The sequence below is a fragment of the Lepidochelys kempii genome, chromosome 1 (assembly GCF_965140265.1).
Source record: "Lepidochelys kempii isolate rLepKem1 chromosome 1, rLepKem1.hap2, whole genome shotgun sequence".
Taxonomy (NCBI): Eukaryota; Metazoa; Chordata; order Testudines; family Cheloniidae; genus Lepidochelys; species Lepidochelys kempii.
The window spans coordinates 162,607,235-162,631,708 of NC_133256.1; the positions used below are offsets into that span (position 1 = coordinate 162,607,235).

Below are 24,474 nucleotides of genomic sequence, written 5' to 3' on the forward strand. Positions count from 1 at the left end.
GCTTCTCAGTCCCCTAGCAAGGTCTTCTGCTACCCAAGCTTGCTCTTATCTATTTCTATTCCCAGTGTTCGCAGGAAGGTCCTAGCAGAAAGAGCAAATCTGACTGGAGGAATGATAGTCTGGGGTTAAAGGCAGAAAGCTGGGAGTCAGGAGACCTGGGTTTTCTTTCCAGGTCTGCAACAGACTTTCTGTGTGTCTTTGGGCAAGTCATTTAGGGCCAGATTTTTAAAGATATTTAAGCACTTAAAGATGCAGATAGTTGCCTAGTGGGAATTGGATACCTAAGCATTTTTGAAAATCCCAGTAGGCACCTATTTGCATCTTTAGGTTCCTAAATAGCTTAAAAAATCTGGCCCTTAAGCCCTGGCCACAAAATTGTCTGTCTGGTCTATCACATGACAAGGTGGAGCAAAGCATGATGTCAGATAGGTGAAGACTTTTTACAGAAAGCTAATTTTCAGGTAGGAAAAAATGTCCTTGTTTCAGTTTTTAATTAACATCACAAATCTTTTTTGTAGTTTTTAGGCTCACTGAACCAAACTGTTCTCATTTGCACCAGCACAAAACTAGAGTCACAAGGAGTTCTCCTGGACTTATAGTGCAGATGAGAGCAGAATCTGGCCTGGTATATTGCACTGGTTCGTGTGCTCATTAGTTGTTGTTGCCTTCAGTTTTCAACAGAAAAGAGTTGAAATAACTTAGATTAATTTCAGGCTTCCTTAACACCATTACACTTTTACCACCAGTGCCAAAATAATTTGTGGCTTGATCCTTCAAGATTCTGAGCACTTAGAGGTTCTGATTTCCCTCCCTCCCTGTTGACTTCTGTGGGAGTTAAGAATGCTCAGTACCTTGCAGGATTGAGCCCTTAATGCAATTATTTAAGTCATGCTATTATTTATTTGAGTTTCATATTTGCCATTCAGATCAACAGTGGCATTGAGCAATTAGTATTCTTTCACTAGACAACCTGATTCTGGAGCTCTAGCACGGCTCCTTCCCCCACTACTCTCACCTTTCACATTAACACAGTGAACTTGCTGACTGTGAAAATACCTTCCTGCTTAACAAGCAGGTGTACTGACTATCCTGGACTTCAGACACACACAAGCTGATGCCAATTTGATCACATTTTCACATTCGAGTCCTACACCCACTAGTTTTTGGATTATTCTTTAATGGCCTTTGAAGCATGTTCTTGGCCTTTGAATAGCCCAATTGTGATGAAGATTAAAAGTGCTGATTGCAAAACTCTGGTAAATAAAATCTCTTAGTCTTTTACTGACAAACCCAGTTTCTTTCCATAGAATTTGCTCCTTTAATCCCTTCTTGGCAGAACACTTCATGTTTGATACCAGAGCTCAAATTACCTCGCATGATAAATAAAATAAACAAAAAATTTTAAAAAAGAGCTCCTTACCCTAAAAATAAAACCGGCTGAAACGAGCTTATTATTCATCGGATGGCACTCGTGTGCCAGAAGAGACCAATTTGATTCTGCAACTGATTTTTTCCCCTGGTTGTACTGTGTAGATATTCTCCAAATTGCCAAAACGCTCAGCAGCTGTGCCATGGAAATCACATACATCTCTAAATGTTACAACTACATTAAAATGAAGAAAGATAAAATGATGAGAATATTGTTTGAATGGTAAGTTTTCAATATTTGTTTTTTCTGACTATAAATGCATCCAGCAGAAGTCAGATATTTCCCATGATGTGAAATTCACCCTGAGTGAAATTACCCTGAGTGAAATTTCACCCTGAGTGAAATTCACCCCTTTCTAAATACAGACAAGACTAGCCCAGGGGTAAAATCAACCCACCTAAACCACAGGTAAGCTCATGAGGCTGCAATTCCTATTAACTGGAGTAGCAACCACAGTCTTCACATCCATGGTGTGTGAGATCCACACCGCTAAATCCAGATAATTACGGATCCAACAACCTCTCCCAGGTTCACCCCCACAACTCCACCCTCACACAAGACTCTTTGAGCTGGCATGACTTCCCCCCAAGCCATATGTGACATAACAGGGTGCAATCCAGACTAAGGAGTAGTGGTGTCACCCCTGCCCTCTAACCTGGGGTGCCCTTTCAATACTTTGCAGCTGTAGCCTCCAGCCTGGACTGCTCACAAGCAGCCTCCAGCATGCAAGTCACTCCCAGTTGTTTCTGTGTGTGTGCTGCAGCCAGACACGCCTTGGCTCTTACTAGCCTTGGTTATACTGCAGAGTGACCCCAACACACCCCCAGTATTAGGTTTTCCCCAAGACATTTATGTCCAGTGCTGCCTAGGCCTCTCCTGGACAATACAAGCTTATATAAAGTCCATTATTGCTTTAATAGAAATAATATGCAGAGAACTTGCCACCCCAAATGGAGTTTCCCAGACACTTCGGTTAACCACACTGGATTAGATAAAGCAATAAAACAAATGTATTAACTACAAAGAGATAGATTTTAAGTGAGTACAAGTAATGAGACATAAAAGTCAGAAATGGTTATAAGAAAAATAAAATGCAACTGGTGCCTAATATACCAAACTATGTTAAACTCAAAACAAAGTTTTCTCACTGCATGCTCTCAGCAGTCTTACTGACCAAACTTCTTAGGTCAGGACCCTTCCCCCAGTCCAGTGCTACTGCCTTTGTTCTTCAGGTGCTGTGAAGGCGATGGGCAGAGAGATGGGGAGTGCTGTGGGGGTGTTTGTCCTTCCTTTTTATAGTGCCAGTTCCCCTCTTGAAAAACATTTCCAGATGACATTCAGGAGACAAAGAGTCTATAGGGAAGCATGTTCCCTGCTGCTTTTTCTTCACTTGTTTGAGCACCCTCTATTTCCCTTCCTGCTTAATGACTCTGTTTAGTGCTCAAACACAAATTAAGCAGAGCACACATTCCTTTGTTTGAGACAGACCTGTTTGCCAACCTCAGTTTGGAACATGTGTTAAGAACACCATATGGTGGAATCTTATAACTTCATATACGACATTGCCACACACATTTTATCAGGACAGTAATGACCAGCAAATTATGAATTTTCAAATGATACCTCACAAGGCATATTTTATACAAAGATTCAATAGCGTGCAGGGTGTGGACATGGGGTATATGCTAAATCCACATAATCACGGATCCAATGACCCCTTACAGGTTCACCCCCACAACTCTACCTCCACACCAGACTATTTAAGCTGGCATGACTGTTGCAATAGGATTTTCACTGTCTCTGCTTTCTTTAAGGGTGGAGTTTATGCACTAGATTTTTTTCTCTTAAAATAAAATATAAAGAGCAGATTTCCCTTGTCACATTAGCAGGTGTGGCCTTTACAAGAGGCTGTGTGGACAGAGTTGCTGTAATGGTCATGAGTGGCTCACAGAACCCTCTCCAGGAATAGCATAACAAATACACATTGAGCACTTAGCATAGCTATAAATAGGTACACCACTGCAGCCACCCAAATCATTGGAGTCTGCCTGTCATTGGAGGCTCCCTGTGCATCCCATACAGTATGTGGTACATAAAGAAAGAGGGGCTTGATTACATACAAAACAAAATGTGATGGGATAAATTTTGAAGAACAGTAAATTGTATGAAGAAGCGCATATTATATGCTCAAGAAGATTAGTGTCACAATATGACCATTCTTCCTCCATTAACACATCTCAAATACAAGAATTGATGTAGTGGGAAACATACTCATATACATTGTGTGAAATCTACACGAGCAAAGAAAGTTGACTTGACATTTCTAACGAGTGCTTTCTTTCTGTCTCTGTTTCAGAGACTTGTTAATTTTTATCTATGGGCTGAGCTATTCATGAGCGATTAGTGATTTGGGTTGCCTCCATTTTTGGATGACCATCCTGGAACAACTTAGAGGGGCCTGGTTTTCAGAAACTGCAGATCACCCACTTTCTGAAAAATCAGACACTTCAAGATTTCCAGATGAGCACCCAACAATGGAAATGGATCACCACTCACTTTTGAAAATTCAGGCCACAGTAATTTACATTGTTTGCTCTTTTGAACAATCATAATGATGAAAGCTTTTAGAGGTGACTTGGTCAATTATAGGTTCTCTTAATTTCTTGGAAATCAAAAATAAAATCTAACCAAATATCATTTGATCTTTGTTTTATTCACTGCTAAGTGTTCAGTATTCAGAGAAGTTGTTATAAGCTCCCCTTTTCTGAAATACATTGTGTTGTCAAGCAGAATTGTAGAAATAGCAACACTTTGACATACGTGATTATTTATTTGTATAATATGGTTTAAAGCTAGGCTAACAAACATACCATTTCAGTTGATTTCAGTTGTCCCTCTGAGTTACCCAGGAGCTCCATGTACCAAGGTATTGAAATGCAGTATATTTTATTTTAAACATCCTGATTACAAAATATGCCCAATGGTTGCAGACGCGTTTGCTTGTGAGTAACTTTACTTATAGGAACAGTCTCTTTGACATCAATGAGACTACACACATATGTAAATTTACAAGCAACGGTGTTAGCATATGTGGGCGCTATATTACTTATTATGAACAATAGTATCACCTAGAAATGTCTGCAGCTGCTATACATTATAAAGGTGAAAACTTTAGTAATGAGCATAAAACTACCTCAAGAAGGTAGTCAGGTAAAGACTGCAAATCTGGGCTTGCAAACTATATTTGCCTGGCTTGCATGTAAACATGCATTGATTATTAGCATGTTGGCATTTTTTTCCCCTCTACAAATACTTCTGTAAACTCACTTTCAGCTTCTTTATTATTTTAAGTGCATACCTCGCTGCTTGTGCCAGACTATCATGTTGATTCCACTCAGGAGACTCTACCCTTCAAAGGCCACTCGCAGCTGTGGCTCAAACTGTCCAGCCAAAAGCATAAAACCAAGCAGGTGTGTGTGACAGAAAAATGGCCACAGCTCCACAGCTGTGAGTGCCCTGGTCTATTATTGGAGCGGATATGAATCGGCTCTGAACTGGGGGAGCAGCAGTCAGCCTGTTGACTTTCACTCTGCAAGGGAAAGGGAGTACTGACAATAAGTGTTACAGAAACAGAGGAATCGCAAAGAGAGAGCTATGCATGGCTTAGTTAGCTCCCCTGGGACAAAAGAGTCATTCAGAGGGGTTGTGGCAGCCACTAGGAAACCAGGACTTCAGAGCCCAGTCCTGGCTTCTGAAGGGTGCACAGAGCCCCAACTGCAGTGTCAGGGAGCAGTCACTAGAAGGTAAGGGCTGCAGAGTCTGGGGCAGCCAAAGATGGCTGTGGAGATCTAGAGCTGCCGTTGCTGTTCCAAACGGCAGCCATTAGCAAGTCAGGGTTTCAAACACTGGACACAGCCACTGGAGGGTGCAGAGAGGCAGGACTGGTGCATGTGACAGGACAGGAAATAAAGACCAGTCTATTACTAGCACTTCTGTGTGTCACACCTTTATTACATGGTGTCAGAAATAAACGGAATCTTTTCACTAAAAATAGAGCAAACGAAGCTGCCTGAATCTGGAAAAGAACCTGGAGGAGGTGCCCACCGGGTTCCATAATTTTCCGGACAGCAAGTAGTACAGCAGAGAACTCGGAGTGAAATTTTCTATCCTGTCCATATGATTGGGGCCAGGAATCAAAGCTTAGTCTCTCATCAGCACTCCTGTATATCACACCTTTATTACAGCTCTGCCTTCTTGGCTCCTACAAAACCAGCAGTAGTGTGTCAAAGGAGGAATAATTCTTTGGGCAGGTTTATGAGATCGTGGATAACCAAACATAACCGAGAGGTTCCTTAATCCCAGATTCTGAATTGTTGCTCTGATCTGTCATGGGAGTGATCCAAATTATAGCCAAATGCAGATTAGGGTCTAGTTCAAAGCAGGAGATGGAGAAGAGAGAGTAAAAACTGGTTTTCCTGGAAAAGTGAAGGAAATGTATATGAGAGTAAGCGGCTGTATTAATTCTCGTGCTTGTTTGGTCATGTTTAGAGCCTCATAAACCCCATGGACAGGGAATGATTTTGTTTTGTTTGAATGAGAGTAGCTGGTACAGAATGCGTGTACGCAGGATTTCTAGACATTAAACATTTCCACGAGATGTAATTCATTCTCTCCTGTGCTTTGAATAAAGCAACTTCACAAGAAGTGCTACCTCACAAACAGCGAATATGCGAGGGCCGTTGGAACAAGACAGGGCAAACAGAAAGGTGTCTGTGCTAACTGCTCCACCCAGCCTCTCTTTATATGACAAAAAAAAATGTTTCTAATAACCCAAACAGGCAGGGTCTGATCTGCACAGACAGTCTGCAGGCATCTGCCCAAGAAGCTGACGGTTGGCTGGTACATCCTCATCTGATTTATGTTGTGTGTGTGTTAAGCCTGAAATTGTTGAGTCTCTGGCTGGCTGCAGTGGTATTACTGGATGGTTGGTGCATGTTTTCAGTTCACAGAGCTGGCTCTGATACTGGGGTTGTTGGTTCTGAATCAGCTCCAGTCTCACACCTGTCTGAAACAATGAAGGCCTTGTTAGACACATCTCCAGCAAAGTCTGTCTTATTACTTATTTTTTGCATGGGGGTGAGGGGGGAGCATAGAGAGGAGACTGAGGAAATGCTGTCTCTTTAAAAGACACATTCCTGATCCTCTGATGCAGCATCCTTTTTCTTTTCTTTTTTTAAATTTATTTGACGGGAAAATGGATTTACAAAACAAAAACAGCTTAATCCTGCAGTAAAACATAAGGGAGTGCTATTCTCTAAGGGGCAATTTTATAGGACTGCGCTGGTGGATTAGACATGGGAGACATGCATCTAGTTTGTCACACAATCACTGAAAACATACCTCCTGCTGCTTTAGTATTATCAGTATCTTCCCATCGATTTGTCTTGCTCTTCTGCTGCTGCTGCTCCTTCCCTTCCTTGAGAATTTAGTGTTTGGGGGTGAATTTAGTGCTTGGGGTGCTATGTTTGACAGCCTTGGGGACTGGAGTACTCTATTTATTGACACACAAGTGGTACAAACATGGGCAAGTGTAATGCAGGCTTCCCTTCGCCCTCGACTCACCTTCTGTCAATCTTTGGTTCTCTGTTCTCTTGTCCCCTCCCTGCCCAAGTTCTCCTGTTCCGGTATCTTAGGCCTGGCCTACACCTAAAACTTAGCTCGACCTAGCTACATCACTCACACCCGTGCCAGACCTATCAAGCAGACCTAAACCCTGGTATAAACACTGCTAGGTCGACGTAAGAATGCCTCCATAGACCCTGCTACTGGCTCCTGAGGGCTGAATTAACTACAGCGATGGCAAAACCCCTTCCATTGCTGTAGCGATTTAATTGCATTATGGCGCTCCAGTGGCACAGCTGCAGTGCCGTAGCCGTGCCGCTGTAGTGTAGACATAACCTTAGATAGACTTGTGACCTTCAGAAACTCTGCTATTGGCTAGTCCTAGTCCTGCATATTACAGTGTTACGTCAGAGTCAAGTTCTGATTTGTTCTCTGGCTCCGTTCTTTTCCTGTTATTGGTCCTAACCTTGTGCCGTACTTTTCTGCACTTTTCTTTGAGGTCTTTCAGGTGTGGAGGAAAAGGGAAATGTAGCCCATGGCCCATCAAGGTTTTTTTTCTGTCAGGTATGTTAATGGCAATGTTTCCTCCATCAGGAATGTGAAGAGGAAGAATGGTCTTGTGGTTAAAGGACTTGTTTGAAATTAAAGGGATATGGGTTTCATTTCTAATTCTGCAACAAGCTTCCTGTGAGGTCTTGTTCAAGTTACTTAATCTCTCTTTGTCTCAGTTCCCCTCTCTAAAATAGGGACAAAAGTATCTCCTGACCTCATAGGCATGTTGTGAGGACACAGTCACTAATGTATATGCAACACTCAGATATTATGGTGCTGGGCCATAGTACAGATGGAAGATTGCTCATCTGCGCAATAATTTTCCTACCATCTTTTTATCCCCTCCATTTATGTCCTGACTCCTCCATGTTCTGTCCATATCATCACTGATCCTACTGATAATAACCATGCAGAGAAGAATGTGTATATGAAGTGTAGAGAGAAGTGGAGAGGGAAGGGGTGGTCCCTATGCTGCAAAGTCTCTTATCTCTCTCTATCTCCCCTTTTACTGATCTCTCTGGACTCTTCCCACAAATTGACCGATATGTATGTTTACAAGGGTTTTTTTTAAGGAGAAGAAGAAAGACATACGTATTGGAAACCCTATTTGTTTGCAGTTAGGTTTGAAAGAGATGAAGTTAAGTGAAAACTATGGAGCAGATTGTCAGCTGAGGTAAACTGGCATCGCTCCACTGACTTCAAGAGAGCTACGCACATTTACATCACCTGAGGATCTGGCTCTGAATCTTGACAGGGTGGTCTGCAGCATAAAAATAAATGATTAACCAGTGCAATAAGTGAACATAAAGACAGATGTTATAATATGCTTTTGTTGGTACTTGCATTTTCTTGTTTAAAAATACTGCAAAAGCCCTGAGGCGATGAAACACAGACAGGAGTGTGATGTTATCTCACACCTATAAACCTTGCTCCGAGTCCACTGGTGGCCACTATCCAGAACGACTGAGTTCAGACAGACTTGGTTGTGCTAAGTACAAATGGCGCTTTCAGTCTTTAGTAAACAGCATTTTGCTCCAGGGCCCAAATCCTTCAAACATTTGCCTAGGTAATTGTCTGCTTTTGCCTTTTAGTGTCTCATCATCAGCTTATCTATAGGTTCAGACTGGCTAAAGGAGCATGTGAGGATGGGGTGGGAGCAAGCCATTTTGTATTTAATTCACTTGCAAGAGAGATTAACACAAGGGCAGCTAACTCATCATTTTGGGATCATGTTAGCAAAAAATGTAAAAGATGGCACTTTCCTTTAAAGGGACTTGGCTTCTTGCCGTCACTTTGCAGTTTTAGGTCATTTTAAAAAGACAGTCAAAATGGCTTTGATCGTATTTGTTCTTGCTGTTGTTTATAAGAACTCTTAGGAGTCTTGAAAATGAAATCCATTTCCTGATTGAAATTGTTTTTTGTTGCATTGTACACACACAGACCAGGTTACATGTGAGCGCTCAGCCACTGCCATTATTTCCCCCCATTAGAAATAATGAGCTTCGAAGTATTTCTTTTTAAAACTAAATACACGCACATACAAAAGTTCCTGGACTTTCCACACAGGCATGAACAAAAATGTACAGTAGGTCAAATTTGGGGTTTACCAGTCTTGACATACCATTTTAAATAAAGCAGGAAACTGCATATCAAGATTCCTTCAGCTTTGAGGGTGTTTCTTAGCAGGTTTGCCGGGGTAAGGAGTGCACAATAAGGTCACTGGAAAATTATTGATTAACTCTTTGTCTTCAATGCATTTAAGGGGGTGTCATTGGGATCAGTCAAGATTCTAAAAAGTTTTAGATATAGCTGCTGGTGTGTCAGTATCCATGATTAGGGTAAGAGCTGTTATCTTACTGATCTTTCCCAGCAGAAAGTCTAGTCAGATGACATAATTTGAGACACAGGAAGTGTAACTCATCTTCCTGAAACATGGAGGAAGGAGGAGCCTTTCCAAGTTGTTTGAAAAGAGTTGTGGTTACTTTATCAGTGGTTTAATGCAAATTCTTTTTTTAGTTACACAAATAATCAGAACATACAATAGTTTTCCTTATTCATGCTGAGCTATGCAAAAAACTGATGTTCTCAGACTGTCAAAAAAGTTATGACTTCTTGTTAATTATTAATGTTAATTATTCATTTCTTCATATGTGCCATTTTGCAACATTTTTTTAAATAAATAGTAATCAGATATTATGATGAAGATTGTTTTATAATATATTACAATTTTCCTTTAATTGTACTGCGTAGTTCCAGCTATATATAAATTTATTTTCATTCCCTAGTCTATTGTAATACTATCAGGGCACAAAATGGAAATGAAGGCCATTCTTTTTAATGTAGGGACCTACAGTTAGGAGCACAAATTCATATTTCATCACTTATATTAAGTGGCCTGTTTTTGAAAGGTGTTGAGTCCCTGCAACTCCCACGGACATCAAATTGCTAATAGATGAAATGACTACAAGTGACTCAGTAGGAGCCGAGAGTGCTCTGCACTTTCGAAACTCACACCACATATTTAGGGACCTAACTTTAGGCACCTAACTTTGCAGATGCTGGCCAATGGCTCCAGTCCTACAAAGACGTGTGCACGTGGTTCATTTTGTGCACTTTGGATGGGATTTTCAAAAAGTGATTTAGGAGTATAAACTCCATGGTGCTTCTGAGAATCCCACACTTGGACTTCACAGTTTACGACTTATATCTCTTCTCCGTCAGATTTAGATTTGTCCTGATCTGAAATTTGTCAATGTAGCATTGAAAAGTGAATTGCAAAGTTAACATTAACATTGAACCAAACCCAGATACGTGTGCTTGAAGACCCCTGCTTATATGACCTGGGGGTGGGGGGGAGGCTATTACATTTTCACTTACCTTTCTTTTACTACTTTCTTTCTGGAAATGAAATCCTCTGGCATTTTCCGATTGCCTAAAGAATCACAAGATACAGCCTTCTGTGACTTCACTGGTGCCATAGGGCTGCATGGAATTTCTGATATCCACAATGTTACAGTAAGTTGCATTCCTCAACTAAACAGGAAGTGCCAGAGGATTTCACAGAGAGAGGAAAGCATTTTTTAAAAGGTATGTTAAATGTATTTATGGGTTGAATGTGTCCCACCGCCCAGTTAGTTGGGGCTTTCAGCACATTTTTGGGGGCTTAACTCATTTTTCATTTCAGCTTTGCAGATCTTCTGTAAACCAGTTTGATGTAAATCATTAGCTCAGTGTTTAGAAAAGCAGAGATTTTAATATTGTTTTCAAGAGCTATTGTTTTCTTCACAAGTCACCCACTTCATTTAGGACTTTAAATAGCAACAGTTTCTCAGTTATCTCAGTGCATCCAATGAAGTGAACTGTAGCTCACGAAAGCTTATGCTCAAATAAATTGGTTAGTCTCTAAGGTGCCACAAGTACTCCTCTTCTTTTTGCGAATACAGACTAACATGGCTGCTACTCTGAAACCTGTCAGTTATCTCAGTTATCTACTTTAAAAAACCCACGGTACAGTCTAAGCCAACGTAACTTTAAAAATATATGTTCACATGATGGAGTCCTTACTTCACCTTGTAAATCAAAGCTGTACTTTGGAGAGAGGTTTCATACTACTGTGCTAGGTATCATTTTTCTCAAGGTGACTTCATCTGTTAAAGTCTGAAGGTTGCATTTGATATGTCATTTACTTTCTCTAAGTTAATAAAATGAACCAGTGCATCTTTAGATCATCAGAGGTCTTCTTATTAACAAAAGTTTTTTTTTTAAATAATAATCTGTGTTGGAATTTAAAAGAATCCCAGCAGATTTAATTTGCCATCCTGAATAAAAGTTGGGGGGAGGTGAGGGAAGGTGTGATATTCTGCTGCTGTGTGTAGAATGCCCCTAGATGAATTCCACATTATTAGTTTATGTTCTCTCTTCTGAGCACTAGGGATGAGATCATGAAAGTGTAAATGGCTGTTATCTTCAAAGGCCTCTTTTATACTGACAAAGCTCCACCTTGCCAACCTGTATTATTAGTCTATTTCAATCCTAATTAGTTCACATCAAGGTCAAGTTTTGTGGTGGATAAAATGACTGCAAACTCCAGAGAGCAAGTTTTTTCTTATGCAGCTTTCATGTGGAGAGAGAAGTGCTGAAGGTATGAAAGACGAGACTGGGAAGGAGTCTTTGCTTATCTGTGAGCTAGAGAACTTTAATATGGTGTAATTAGTTCACATCTTCAGGAGCTACCTGTGAGATACTTGACGCCATGTTGTAGTCATTCTTTATCACTGTGTCCCACAGCAGTCTGTACAGACTCGTTCAGGTGACTTGCTTCTTTGCTACTCTTTATTTCCAAGGGGAATAATTCCTCTAAGAAATGTCCAACCTCAAATTAAATGGTCTTCAAACATATATATAGAAATAGGAGGCAATTCTACATGAATTAAAACCAGGCTGTGTGCCTTCTTGACTGTCCTTTCGAACACAAGATCCCAAGTCCTTCTATGACATTTCAAGAAGATGTCTTAGTGGTTTGGCAATTGGCAAATTACGTTTCCAGTGACCCTTACCCCAGGGCTGCTGAGAGCAGGCACAACATGGTGGAGCTATGAAATCAGAGCAACCCCACTTCCGCTGACCACACGGCTCATCCTCCTCCACCATTCCCCATGGACTGGCACCAGAAAGCAATTGGTGGGTTCCTTGAATCTCCCCTCTCTTGTACAAGAAAAATATTGTAGTAGCCACCAGGAGATGGGATGGTATTGTGGTTAGGGCACTAAACCAGCACTCTAGCTACGTGGCTCTGCTACAGATCCTGAGACCTTGAGCAATTCACTTAAGCTTTGATTCAGCATTTAAAGCACACGCTTATGTGCTTTGCTGAACTGGAGTCTTGATATCTGTGTGCTCCAGTTCCCTATCTGTAAAACTGAGGATTATAATAATATTGTCCTTCCTCACAGGTGTGGTGTGAAGGTAAATTCATTAACATTTGTGGGGTGCTAAAATTCTGCAATGCTGGGGAATGTATAAGTACCTAGATAAACAGATGTTTGAAACAGTGGAGCTGAAAGGTGGGCCAATAATAATGTTTGTTCTGTGTTATTACAGTGCCTAGCACAATGGGGGCCTGGTGTATGAAGGGGGTGCCTAGGAGCTACAGTAATACAAATAATAATAATAATAATAATTAATAATAAGGGTCAGTTATATGCCAGGCCTTATTATAAAGAATATAGCAATAGCTTGTGTGAAGCTGTCATGGTAGCCAAGGTATTCTTTGACTCCTGAGTCTTAGAGCTATGATTTCCTAGCTATTCTTTTTATGCTCTAGGAGAGAATTTGGGGACAGGGAGGGGGGAAAACTGCACCATGCCAGAGTCTGCTTGAGTGCCTTTCACAGGAAGCCAAAAAAGTAGAAGGTCAGGGTTGAATACTTTGATTTCATTCATTGTTAATATTCTTTTTTGGAGAGTGAGGAAGATGGGTGTGGGGGGAGAAGGAATAGAGTTTTTTGAATAAATAAATAAATCACTCTCCAGGGTGAGTCATACCTCAGAAGACAAAGAACAATTCATCCTTAATTTACAAAACTTAGCTTTCTGATTTCTGTGTGTCGCTGGCACTGCGAGACTCTGCCATTTGCACATAACGCAGTCGTCTTCTTCAAAGCAACAGTGACGCCAGCCCAGAAAGAGTGTGCTTACTCAGTGGGAGAGATGGTTTATATTTCATCTGAGCAGCTTATGCACTAACCTGCTAGAACAGCACACACACTGATTGTGAAATCACAGTTTTCACAGTTCAATGCTTGCTCTGTTGCGCCTCCCAGTGTTGGCATCAGGTTAGCAAGAAGAACGGCAGAAGATGCCCAGGGGCCCCCAGACAATCAGTATTTCATAAGCACTCCATCTTTATTATTTATGTATTTATTTGGCAGTACAATACAGCATGCAAGCTGTTCTCTGCTTCTAGCTTGGATAGTTCATTAGGGAGGACCTAAACCACAGTGTAGGAGAATGGAAGGGATGGGGGCTCCCTTCAGCAAGTACTTTCTTCCATTGCCTTTGGTATCCTTTTGCCATTTTAGCTATTTTGCAGCATTCACTTGCTGACATGGCCTGGAATAGAGTGAAACAAGTTAAAACAAACTACTAGGCAGTGCTTGTTTTTTCCCTTCTGTAAGAGGGCAGCCCTACCAGAGCACCCTCATGTGGCAAGCACACCTGCCTTAGTTTCCCCTCCTTTTAAGTCCCCAGAAATAGTCCAAAGCATCTGCCCAAATATACACATAGCCTGTGTGGAGTTCATGTAATCCAAAAGTACTGTGCCCCTAAACCATTACAGAACCAGTCCCAGTACCATAAACCAGCAGTCCCCCAACATAGTCCAAACAGTAAGTGCAACATACAACCCTGGCATTCCTCACCATGTCCCAGCTCTCCACCACAGCCCCAGCTTCCCTCACCACACCCCAGCACTCAGCCTAGTCCTCTCCTGTCCTAGTACCAGGAGAGCCAGCCCTGCCCTTCTAGCTGGGGTGCAACCCCGCTTTTCCTAGTGGGAACCCCCTCAGCCTCTATGCTGGGAACATCCTAGCCAGTGGAGCGTCACTTGTCATGGTGCCTCTGAGCCCAGCTTTCCAGCCCTGGAGATGTCAGAGGGTAAGTCCCTCCACTGCACCCCTGCCTTGAGCCCTCTCTGGCCCTAGGCTCTGGCTCAGAGCCAGCAGGCATCTCCCTCTGCTGCTCTTCCTGCCTTCAGCCCTTTCCAGCCCTGACTCTCTGGCTTGAAGATGCCAATCAGAAACCCCGCCTTGCTGCTCACCTTGGCTTTGTAAACACCTTCTGCTTCCTTCCAGGACATTCTCCAGTCCCTCTGGCCTCTTGCAGCTCTCACCTGCCTCTGACTGAACCAGTCTGCTCTAACTCACTGGGACTCTTATTTCCTGGTTTCCTCCAGGGACTTCACTGGGTCTCTCCTTGATCCTTTTTAGCCTCCAGCTGCAATCCTGGTCTTAATCGGCCAATTAGGAGAACCTGCTCTGGCACAGGGGTTCTGGACCTACTTCATTTACGGGGGCCAGCTGCCCAGTGACATCCCCTGACCCACCCATTTTTAAAGAAGAAGTAGTTGAAACTGTTCATGTGTTATTTTACAGAATTGCAGTGGGGGAAATTAAAAACTGGAGGATGACGATCCCCAGCAGTTAGAGGCACTCCGGGATTTGCCTCCTCAAGACTCATTTCTTGGGCAATGCCTAAAAGAAAGTAGCCAACTGACAAATTAGGGCTACATAGAAGGCAAGTTGGGGACTGATGATACATAGAAAATAAATAAAAAGCAAAACTAACACTAGAACTGCCAGCCATCACCTTGGCCTCTTGGCCTGTTGTGTCTCATCCTCTCCAATATTTGTGTTTCCTTTTTCGTCTCTCACATTATAGGCTGCGCACTTTGTAGAGACTGTATCTTCTTACATAGCTGTAGAACACCCAGCATATGTTGGCAACTTCTGCAATAATAATAAGCTTAGGGAATTCCACAAATACCGCAGTAAAGGTAAATTAATATGGTGCAATTAAGAGTAACCTTTTGAAAGGTTGCCACTCTAACCCATATTGTGCTCTAGAACCTAAGGAACTGATGCCAATGCAGGAATTGTGTGGAACTGCACGCATTTCATGGTCCCATGGGAAACAATTCAGAGGCTCAGACTCCTCTAGAACTCCTCAAACAGTTTGAACATTTCACAAAACCTCAGAAGCGCTGACATAAAAGTAAATACTGGGGTATGAGGCCAGTGCTGAAAGGTGCCTTTTCTGGAGATTAAGTAGCTTTGGCAGTGCCATGAAAACATGATGTGCACCGTAATCTGGTGTGGCCTTCATTGACACCAGTTCATATAGTGGAAGGGCTACATGAGGTAATCTGGGGGCTCCACACAATCAGAGATTTCAAGCCAACAGTGTGCCATGAAGTGCATATAAAAGGGGGGATCCAAAAATCTTGCGGCTCCCGCAGAGGAAGGCACTGAAGTCAATGTGGAACAGGCAGCTAAACCTTAAGCATGTAAAGACAATGGAGTGGTGGCAGCCACTGAAATTCTCTGCCAAAAGAGCCATCGTCAACCATTGCAAATCTAGTGTGAGGTTTTCAAAGCCGCAGTGGGGATTTGGATGCCCAATTCCCATTCATTTCCAATTTTCAAGCCCTGGGGTGGCTTTAAAAATCCCACCCCTAAAATTTGTGCCCACTTCCATGAAGCCCAAACATCTCCTCGCCGTTACATTGGGAAATGGCTCTGTGCTGTGACAGAGCAGCGTAGTAGTTTCCACCGTGTGTCATGCTCAGGGGAAGCACCCTGTATAGTGAAATAGGTGAGGGTGGAATTTTTACAGTTTGCTCTGTAATTTTCCAGTTCCTCATATTCTAGCACTGAGAAGCGTTAGAATATTTGCCTTGTGTGTCTGCTGCTGCCAGCGATGACCTGGCCCTTTGGAAAGTGCCACCTTCTCAAAGTCACTGACTAATCCTTTCAGCTGCTGAAAGGTGACACAGCTTTCCAAAGTGCTGCTGTAGGCTGGGATTTAAGGCTTGTCTTTGTGATTTGTTGGTCCCCAAGTTGGTAGGAAAGGGAGAGAGTGATGGAGCCATGTTGGTCATGCTGCTGGATGGGAGATCAGGTCAAATCCGTGCAAGATTGTAGGGCCCCAATCGGTCCTTTGTGCACCTGAGGTTGGAAGGAGTAGATGGAAGATGGTGAGGGTGGCAGTGGATGAAGCAGAGAAAGGAATGTGAAAGATTATGGAAAAAAAAGGGAGAGTAAAAGGACAGAGGGAGAGAGAAAAAAACTAAAAGAACTTTGCAAAATGTCTTCATTCTTTTCCTGAGGCCTAAAACTTCCCTCCTCTCAGCCCATTGCCCCTGTTCAGCAAGAAACCTCTCTGAATGAACATGTCTAATCAAGACCATTCCTGACTTACACTGGCAGAGAGGGAAATTCACACAATGAGAACAGCTTCCCTTTGGAAAGTTTGGCAAATCATGCAGGCGGTGGGGAAAAAGAAAATGAATACTGGAGTCAGTGAAGCTTCGTAAAGTAGTTGATGGCCCTAGTCATTTCTTATCTCCCTCTGGGATGACATTAGTAAGCCCCTGCTTAGCCATTGAGATGGGATCCCAGCCTTCTTTCATCCCATCTTTTGTGCCAGATGTTCCCTTTAAGGTGCTAGCCAGGACCATGGAGGAGTTGCAAAGCTTGACACTATGTGACTGGTAGAAATTTTGTGTGTGTGACTGACAGACATTTTTGGAACTTGAGAGAAATGGCTGGCAACTGCAGAGGCTGTTTCACATTTTGTCTGCAGCATGCTACCAGGGACTGACTCATGTTATTATGGAATTTTAACTGATACAGATATCTGGCTAAGCAACTGTTTGCTACTTGTATATACTTGTGGGTGACTCCCTTTTACCCATTGACCCTTGTGCTGTAAAATCATTTCTGGAAGGAAAGATGTCAAGATAATAAGACTTTTTAGCTAGGTATGTATTGTTTATGGGAATGAAACATTATTTTCATGTGGTGCCTTTGGAATTTACCCTAGTTTAGCCAGGGGCGTCCAGGTAAAATGGAGGTAAAATGCACCCAAATCTAGTCAAGGGGGTACCTATTACCTTGCTGATTACTGATGCATCATTCTCAATCCTGACTCGCACCATGAAAAACTGACTCACATCCTGCAGCTCCTTGCTGAAGCTTCCAGTAAACACACTATGTCATAGTGAGATTTGGCTCACATTGCTCCACTTGGCTAAAATCAGACTGTAATGTCTGATCTGCCGTGACACAGATCTGTCTTACTCTGTACTATGCAGTATGCTGTCTCACTCTGTTCTATGGTGGCACAAACCATCTCCAAAGGCAGATTGTATCCTACCCAGCACAGACAAGACAGAAATTCACATAATCGTTAAGACAGTTCTCTTCATTCTCATAGGCACAGTGGTACCACCTATCTGATTTCCATATCTGATTGACCACTTAAACTTAAAACTTCCAATCTCTTTAAGAGATTAGTTTTATACCACAACGATTAAGAAGTTTTAGATTGTAAGATCTTTTATGTCGTTTCCCTCCTATGGTCCAATATGGATTTTTTTTTACCTTAGAAATCAGTGGGTGATGAAAACAGACCCATCCACTACCACAACAAAGGGGCCAAATCCTCAGCTTGGGTAAATTGGCACAGTTCTATTGAAGTTTATGGAACTGTGCTGATTTACACCAGCTGAGCATCTGGCTTTATTTCGCTCTACATTTTGAAGTGCAAGTCTGATCTGAAAAGTGGTTCTATAGAAATGGCATCGTGAAGCTCTGTGTTTGTTGTGTCTCACTGATTTCTATGTCATGTGTGCTCAGTTTACAGGTAAAGAGCTATTTGGGAGGTTTTTTAATGACTGCCCCACAAAATCACTTTGGGCTCTGAAGCCAAGCTGAGTTCTCTCCTCCTCATGCATCCTTGCCATTAATAAAGGTTCTGTAGGCCAAATTATGCCCTGAGTTATATCTGTGCAACTCCATTGCCTGGCAGGTATTTGCTCACTCTTGTTCTGCAGTGCTAACAAACAATAAAAAAAGAGAAAAAGTCCCTAAAGTCAGCAAATGAGACTGAATACAGATCTGCTAAGTAAGAAGGCACTACTTTTACACAATCACTTTTCAGAGTACAGTTGTGGGTTCTACTGGACTAAAGAGTGTTACAAGTATTATATAAATGGCTTAGACAGCTCTTGGGAGAGTTGCATGTGCAAAATGGCATTTTGCATGGGGACTCAAAGCCAACCTTACTACTGTTTGCAGTCGTGGGTCATACAGTTCTGGAAAATCACCACTGTTAAGGCATGATACTTCTGTAGTGCAATTATTTGGTGCCAAGCACACATTAGCTGGAATATGTGTTAACAATTATGGGGCTGTGCAAAAAGTTCTCCAGTGCCACCTGCTGACAAACCAGTGACGGTGAAATCTCAGGTTGGAAGGCAGAATTATCAACATTCTTTGAAGATGCCAACCTTCTGCAAATTATGCTTTGATTTTCCACTGCAACAATCATTAGAAAAATGCTATATGTAAGACCACAAGAAGCAACATGGGAGGGAAGAGATTTAACCCTCTTACCTGAGTCTTTTGCCAAAGCTTATTTTATTAACCATTAAACATTACGCAACATTGGCACTGTTTAATTATGAGGGCTTTTTTAAAAAAGCCAAACACCACAACGTTTTCATGGCACTACAACATGACGAGGCATAAAAGATGGTCCAATACATCATGCTTAAGCTTGTTAGGCAGGAGGCCGAGATCTAGTGACTACACAACAAGGTGTGAATTACTGTGCTGTAATTATTGCCCTGGAGTGTTTTATTGTAATTACTAACTGTTTTCATTTTTTGAAATATATTTTCTCCTATGATGAAAAGCAGAAATGAAAGTACATGCTAATAGGAGAAATGCAGAAAGAATTGGGCCCAGATCCTTAAATTGGTATAAACAGCTGCAGCTCCACTGACTTCATGCTGTTTTGATCTCCTTTTAAATAATTCTGCAATCCTATTTGGCATTAAGACCCCAAAGGCCCTAAAGCCCCTATTATTTTCCCTGAGGTTAAACTGGAGTACCTCCGGCTCTCTCTGCAGATTCTTTTGGAGATACTATGGTTTGTGAAGAAACTCAGATTTTTGTAAAGCAGGTTTTCATACTTCTCTCTCTCTCTCTCTCTCTCTCACACACACACACACACACACCCCAACTTCCCCACCCCAGGTTGCTTCATTTTGATAAAATTAAATCTTTACTCTGATTGGAAGAGAATGGTGAGTTTGAGGGGGGGAAATTGTATTTCTTTAAACAGCCTCATTCTGCCTCCAGCTGTGACAGTCTGCAGTTCAAGTTAAGATAAACTGAAAGCTCACTGTTGGGTCCTAAAGAACGAAGGATATCAGAAATATTTCCAGCTCCCTTTGAAGTCAGTGGAAAAGCTCCCATTGACCTTCGTGGGAGTTGAACGAAGCCCTAAATACTGAAACAGTGGCAGAACCCTCTCCCCACCCCCACCCCTCAAAAAAAAAACCTACAGAAATTTTCCAGTGCTATTTTCATCACTTTATTTGGTAGTAAATGACTGAAGGAAGAGGCGGATGGGGTCAGTGAGTTTCCAACCCAGGTATTGTGGTTATGCTGCATTAGTGTAATTGAATGGAATGCAATTTGTTAACCAATCAGAGCTCTTCATTTTTAAAGCCATTCTAGGCCAACTACTAATGAAAATTATGTGTTTGGGTATTCAGGTAACAAAATATAAGCTTGATTTTTGGCAGTTAGATTTTTTTTACTTGAGGAAGACTGAGATGGGTTATGGGGTTAGTAATGAGATACAGAGCCTTTCATTTCTCTGTCACTGCTTCAAATCCATCTCAGGTCAACAGTAATTGACAGTGGACCTTGAATGAGCTAGAGCAAATATATTGGTAGCCTCTGTCCAGTTGCTAATGGGCATGTGCAGGCATCATAAAATACACCACTCTTGGGTTTCTGGCCAGGGCACAGCACTGAGGCAGTTGAACTGGCCTTAAAAGAGGGGTAGAGTTCGTATTTCAGTGTTCAGACTGCTGACTCCTTTAGTTTTAGACACAATCAGTGAGAAGGTGGTACTGATCCATCTACGTGGCATAACTGGAATAGGTGGTGTGACTGCCTCCCATTATCCTTTCCAAGAAGAGCCAGAGAAAGATGATGGGTAGCTACTGCTCCTTCCCAAAGTTACTCACATGTCGATCCCCATAGGTAGAGATCCTTCCTCACTCTTCTTCAACACCTATCGGCCAAAACAGAGCACGTGAGAGCAGGAGATAAGTATGCTGAATCACGGGGGTTCCGCTGTGAAACAAACTTCCAGGGCCGATTAGACTAATTCAGAGTATGACCACATTTAGGGCATGCTGCAAGAGCCTTCCCTCTTTGAAATAGTTTTCCTACCATAACTGGAAATGGTGGTGAAGGAAAACAGAAGCAAATACAAATGAAGTGGAGCTTCTTCCCTCCAAGGAAGAAAGAAAAGCAGAGAGTCCAGAAAGCCCACTAGGGACCTTCTTCTGCAGTGATGGGGGTATTAGAAAATCCTTCAGATAAAAGAGGTAAAAAAAATTGGCTTCTGGGATAGCAGTCTCAGCAGATTCACCAAAGACTGAATGGGCAAGGAGACTGAACTATACAGTTTCCCTGCTAGAGTTGGTCCTTCCATGATCCAATTATCCTGGCACTCAGGTGAATAGACATATTGAAATCAATGGGACTAGATTGATTTAGTAGGTTTAATCTGCAAGTAGCTTTACAAGTAACTTTTTAAAAGGCCAGGTTACTCCACTCTGCTTTTGGATAAATCTCCACTTCCAAACAAACAAAAGAAACGAAATGTAGATCTCATCTCCATAATTGGCAACAAAATAAAAATCTCCAAATATGGTTTCTTATGGAAGCTCAAAGTCCTTCACCTAGAACTTGAGAGCATTTCTTTCCATGCTGGTATTCATTCTGTGCATGGTATCAGCTTTTTGCCACTCTGATATTTGTGTCTTTCAAAGAGACAATTGGTCAGTTTGAGCGGTAGGAGAAAATTCTCACTGTTGGGAAAACTAGTGAGAAACCTCAGATTTGTGGGAAAAAGAGACAATTTCCATTCTTGCTTTGTGTTTTTTCCTGAAAGTAAAAGACAGGTTGTGCAGGTGGGAAAATGCCAGTTTCACATGTGGATGCTCAGTTGGCAAAAAGAGGTGATTCCTACAATGAACAAACTGCTTTGGACAAATATAAATACTGCCCCTCATCCCTGCTACAAACCTTTGACCCCAAACTTAAGTCAAACTAGTTCTGAGGCTAAAAAATAATTGGTTAACTTTCTGCCCTATTTAAAAAAAAAACTGTTTGCATTTCCAGATTTCGCCTAGAAGCACCAGAAATCATGAAATATCCTGTTTTCTCAATTTTTCAGTTCCAAGAGGCTTGCACAAGAACTCCTGTTTCTGAAGTTCATCCAGCTCTATTCGTTTCATTCACATCTATTAACAAATCTTCCGTAATCACTGTAATCACTATTTCTAACAAAATTAATTGTCACAGAACGAAGTCTGGAATTTTCAAGTAAGCTTAAGGGCATTAGACACCCACACCCTTTTGAACTGGGCACCTAACTCCCTTAGCATCCTTTGAATATCCCAGTCTAAACTGTCACAATTTAGCATAGCTGTCTTCTACTCAGTGACATGTGAGTCTTACTTTTGTGGCACAGCAACAGCAACACTGCACAAGTGAAATACTAATGTACCTCAACAATGAACAGTTTGTGCATTGACACTTTCACCTTTGGAAGCTTAGTCCGCTTTTCCCTGACCACCATCATTGTGAATTAGCAAAACGCTTCAACTGATCAAAAATCCCAGCAGCACAAATAACATTTTAAAGAGCCATTCGTCTGAAGGCGTCTTAACAAAGGGGAATGTTTGAAGTGAATTGTAATGATGTTTCTGTATAAACCATTGGGAGGAGGGATAGATCAGTGGTTTGAGCATTGGCCTGCTAAACCCAGGGTTGTGAGTTCAATCCTTGAGGAGGCCATTTAGGGATCTGGGGCAAAAATTGGGGATTGGTCCTGCTTTGAGCAGGGGGTTGGACTAGATGATCTCCTGAGGTCCCTTCCAACCCTAATATTCTATGATTCTATGATTTGGTTCAGTTCCTATGTTTGATCACGGGTGTTTAGAAGCTAAAAATAACCTCTCTCTCTCTCAATACTGCTTTTCGTTTGCAGATACAAGGCAAGTACAGCCATCTCCTCCGTGGTCCTATGATCAATCCTACCAGTACTTGGGGTCAATCGCGACGCCCTCAGTGCACCCTGCCACTCCAATTTCACCTGGGAGAGCTAGCGGCATGACATCCCTCACTGCGGAACTCTCAAGCCGACTCTCAAGTAAGTACCTAAAAGTTATTCACACTAAACAGGGTTCGGAGCAGCAGCCGTGTTAGTCTGTATCCGCAAAAAGACAAGGAGGACTTGTGGCACCTCAGAGACTAACCAGTTTCTCTACAGTGCCACAAGTCCTCCTTTTCTTTTCACACTACACAGGTACCACCAAAGCCATGTGACTCTTTCCAAACCACAGAGATACCAGTGGTTGGAGCTTCTTAACTTTTTACTCAATTCGGGATGAAAAACATGTTGAGTCTGCAAGAAAATGTTTTCAAGTGTTTACTTGGCTTTGCCTAAGTGATGGGGAAATCCAGAATGTCACTGTCAAAAACCAGAAGAGAAATTAATTTGAGCTGCTTTGAAATGGGAGATATGCAGAACTATAAAAATAGTTTAGATTGCTGGAAAGCTGCAATATCTGCCAAGAAATGAATGCTGCGGATGTTTCATCTCTGCTTCCTTCCCTCACACTAAATTCAGAGCAGATCACAGAAGATTAGGGGCTTACAGCTGAACAGAGGATGATGGGTTTTTTGACATTTTAAGTGTTGTGTTTTACTGTGTCATGTTATGTCTTTGTCGAATTGCACTGCAGAACTTTACAGGCCAACATAAAAATGTATCTCTAAATGAACACTTACCACCTGGTTTTTTATCGTTTACCACAGTCCATCTACTGACATTAACCCCCACATTTTACCCAGGAAAGAATTTTCTGTAGTATCTGGCAGGTGAATCTTGCCCATATGCTCAGGGTTTAGCTGATCGCCACATTTGGGGTCGGGAAGGAATTTTCCTCCAGGGCAGACTGGAAGAGGCCCTGGAGGTTTTTCGCCTTCCACTGTAGCATGGGGCACGGGTCACTTGCTGGAGGATTCTCTGCTCCTTGAAATCTTTAAACCACGATTTGAGGACTTCAGTAGTTCAGGCATAGGTGAGAGGTTTTTCACAGGAGCGGGTGGGTGAGATTCTGTGGCCTGCGTTGTGCAGGAGGACGGACTAGATGATCATAATGGTCCCTTCTGACCTTAGTATCTATGAATCTATTAATCTTGAACCAACATTTGGGTGTTCACCATCATGAATTCTCTTTAAATGAATGGGAACCACACAACAAAAGTTCCTGCACAGCTCTTTGGAACTTTACCCCTTGGCAGCAAATTTTGGCCTTGTTGGAGTCGGTAGGGATCCTTCTGACATCAGTGGGACCCTTTGAGTGGTCTATAGTCTATGCTGCTGTTGGACTTGCAGTGGGTTGTACATGCTTAAAAATACTGTTTTCAAAGATGCACTTTTTAATCACTTACCTATCCTTATCTGGGCTTCTCAGTAGAAGTAGGTTATCTTGTCAAGGTTAGGGGACAGCTAGATATTAAAGCAGGCTGAAAATTGATAATGGCTTTTTGTGGAAAATTAAAACTTAAAAAAAAACTTCTGTGAAATGGTTTTGTTTTTCAGTGACAAGCTAAAACCAAGACAATGAAACGGTTTGATTATTTTTGTTTTTTCTTCCTCTTTCACTCCTTTTTTTCCTCCCACCACCCCCTTTTCCATGAGCAAAATAAAAAAAGGGAGAAAGAAAAAAGAAAAATCAGGAGGAAAAAATCTTTAGCTGACAAACCAGAAATTTTTAAACCAAACAAAATTGTCCAGGAAAGATTTTATTTACAAATGAAAAACCATTTTTTTGTTGAAAATTGTTTTGAAACCAAACATTTTGACCAGCTTTAACATACAGATTGTGTGTGTATGTGTGTGTGTGTTAAAGATGGTAGGAAAACTAATTTAAACTCTTTTTTTTTAAGACATATTTTTGCCCCCATTTTTTCTCCAGTTTGTACATGCGTACAG

At 41.8% G+C, this 24,474-nt stretch overlaps 1 protein-coding gene across 7 annotated transcripts in view; it reads left to right on the forward strand.

The window, feature by feature from the left end:
- The window catches only part of RUNX1 (RUNX family transcription factor 1), a 210,614-nt gene that overhangs the window by 177,011 nt on the left and 9,129 nt on the right, over window positions 1-24,474 (forward strand). For all 7 annotated transcript variants that reach the window (XM_073361398.1, XM_073361365.1, XM_073361383.1 and 4 more), the window contains one exon: window positions 22,462-22,623. In XM_073361398.1, coding sequence (XP_073217499.1) covers window positions 22,462-22,623 — 162 coding nt within the window. The remainder of the gene's footprint in view (window positions 1-22,461; window positions 22,624-24,474) is intronic.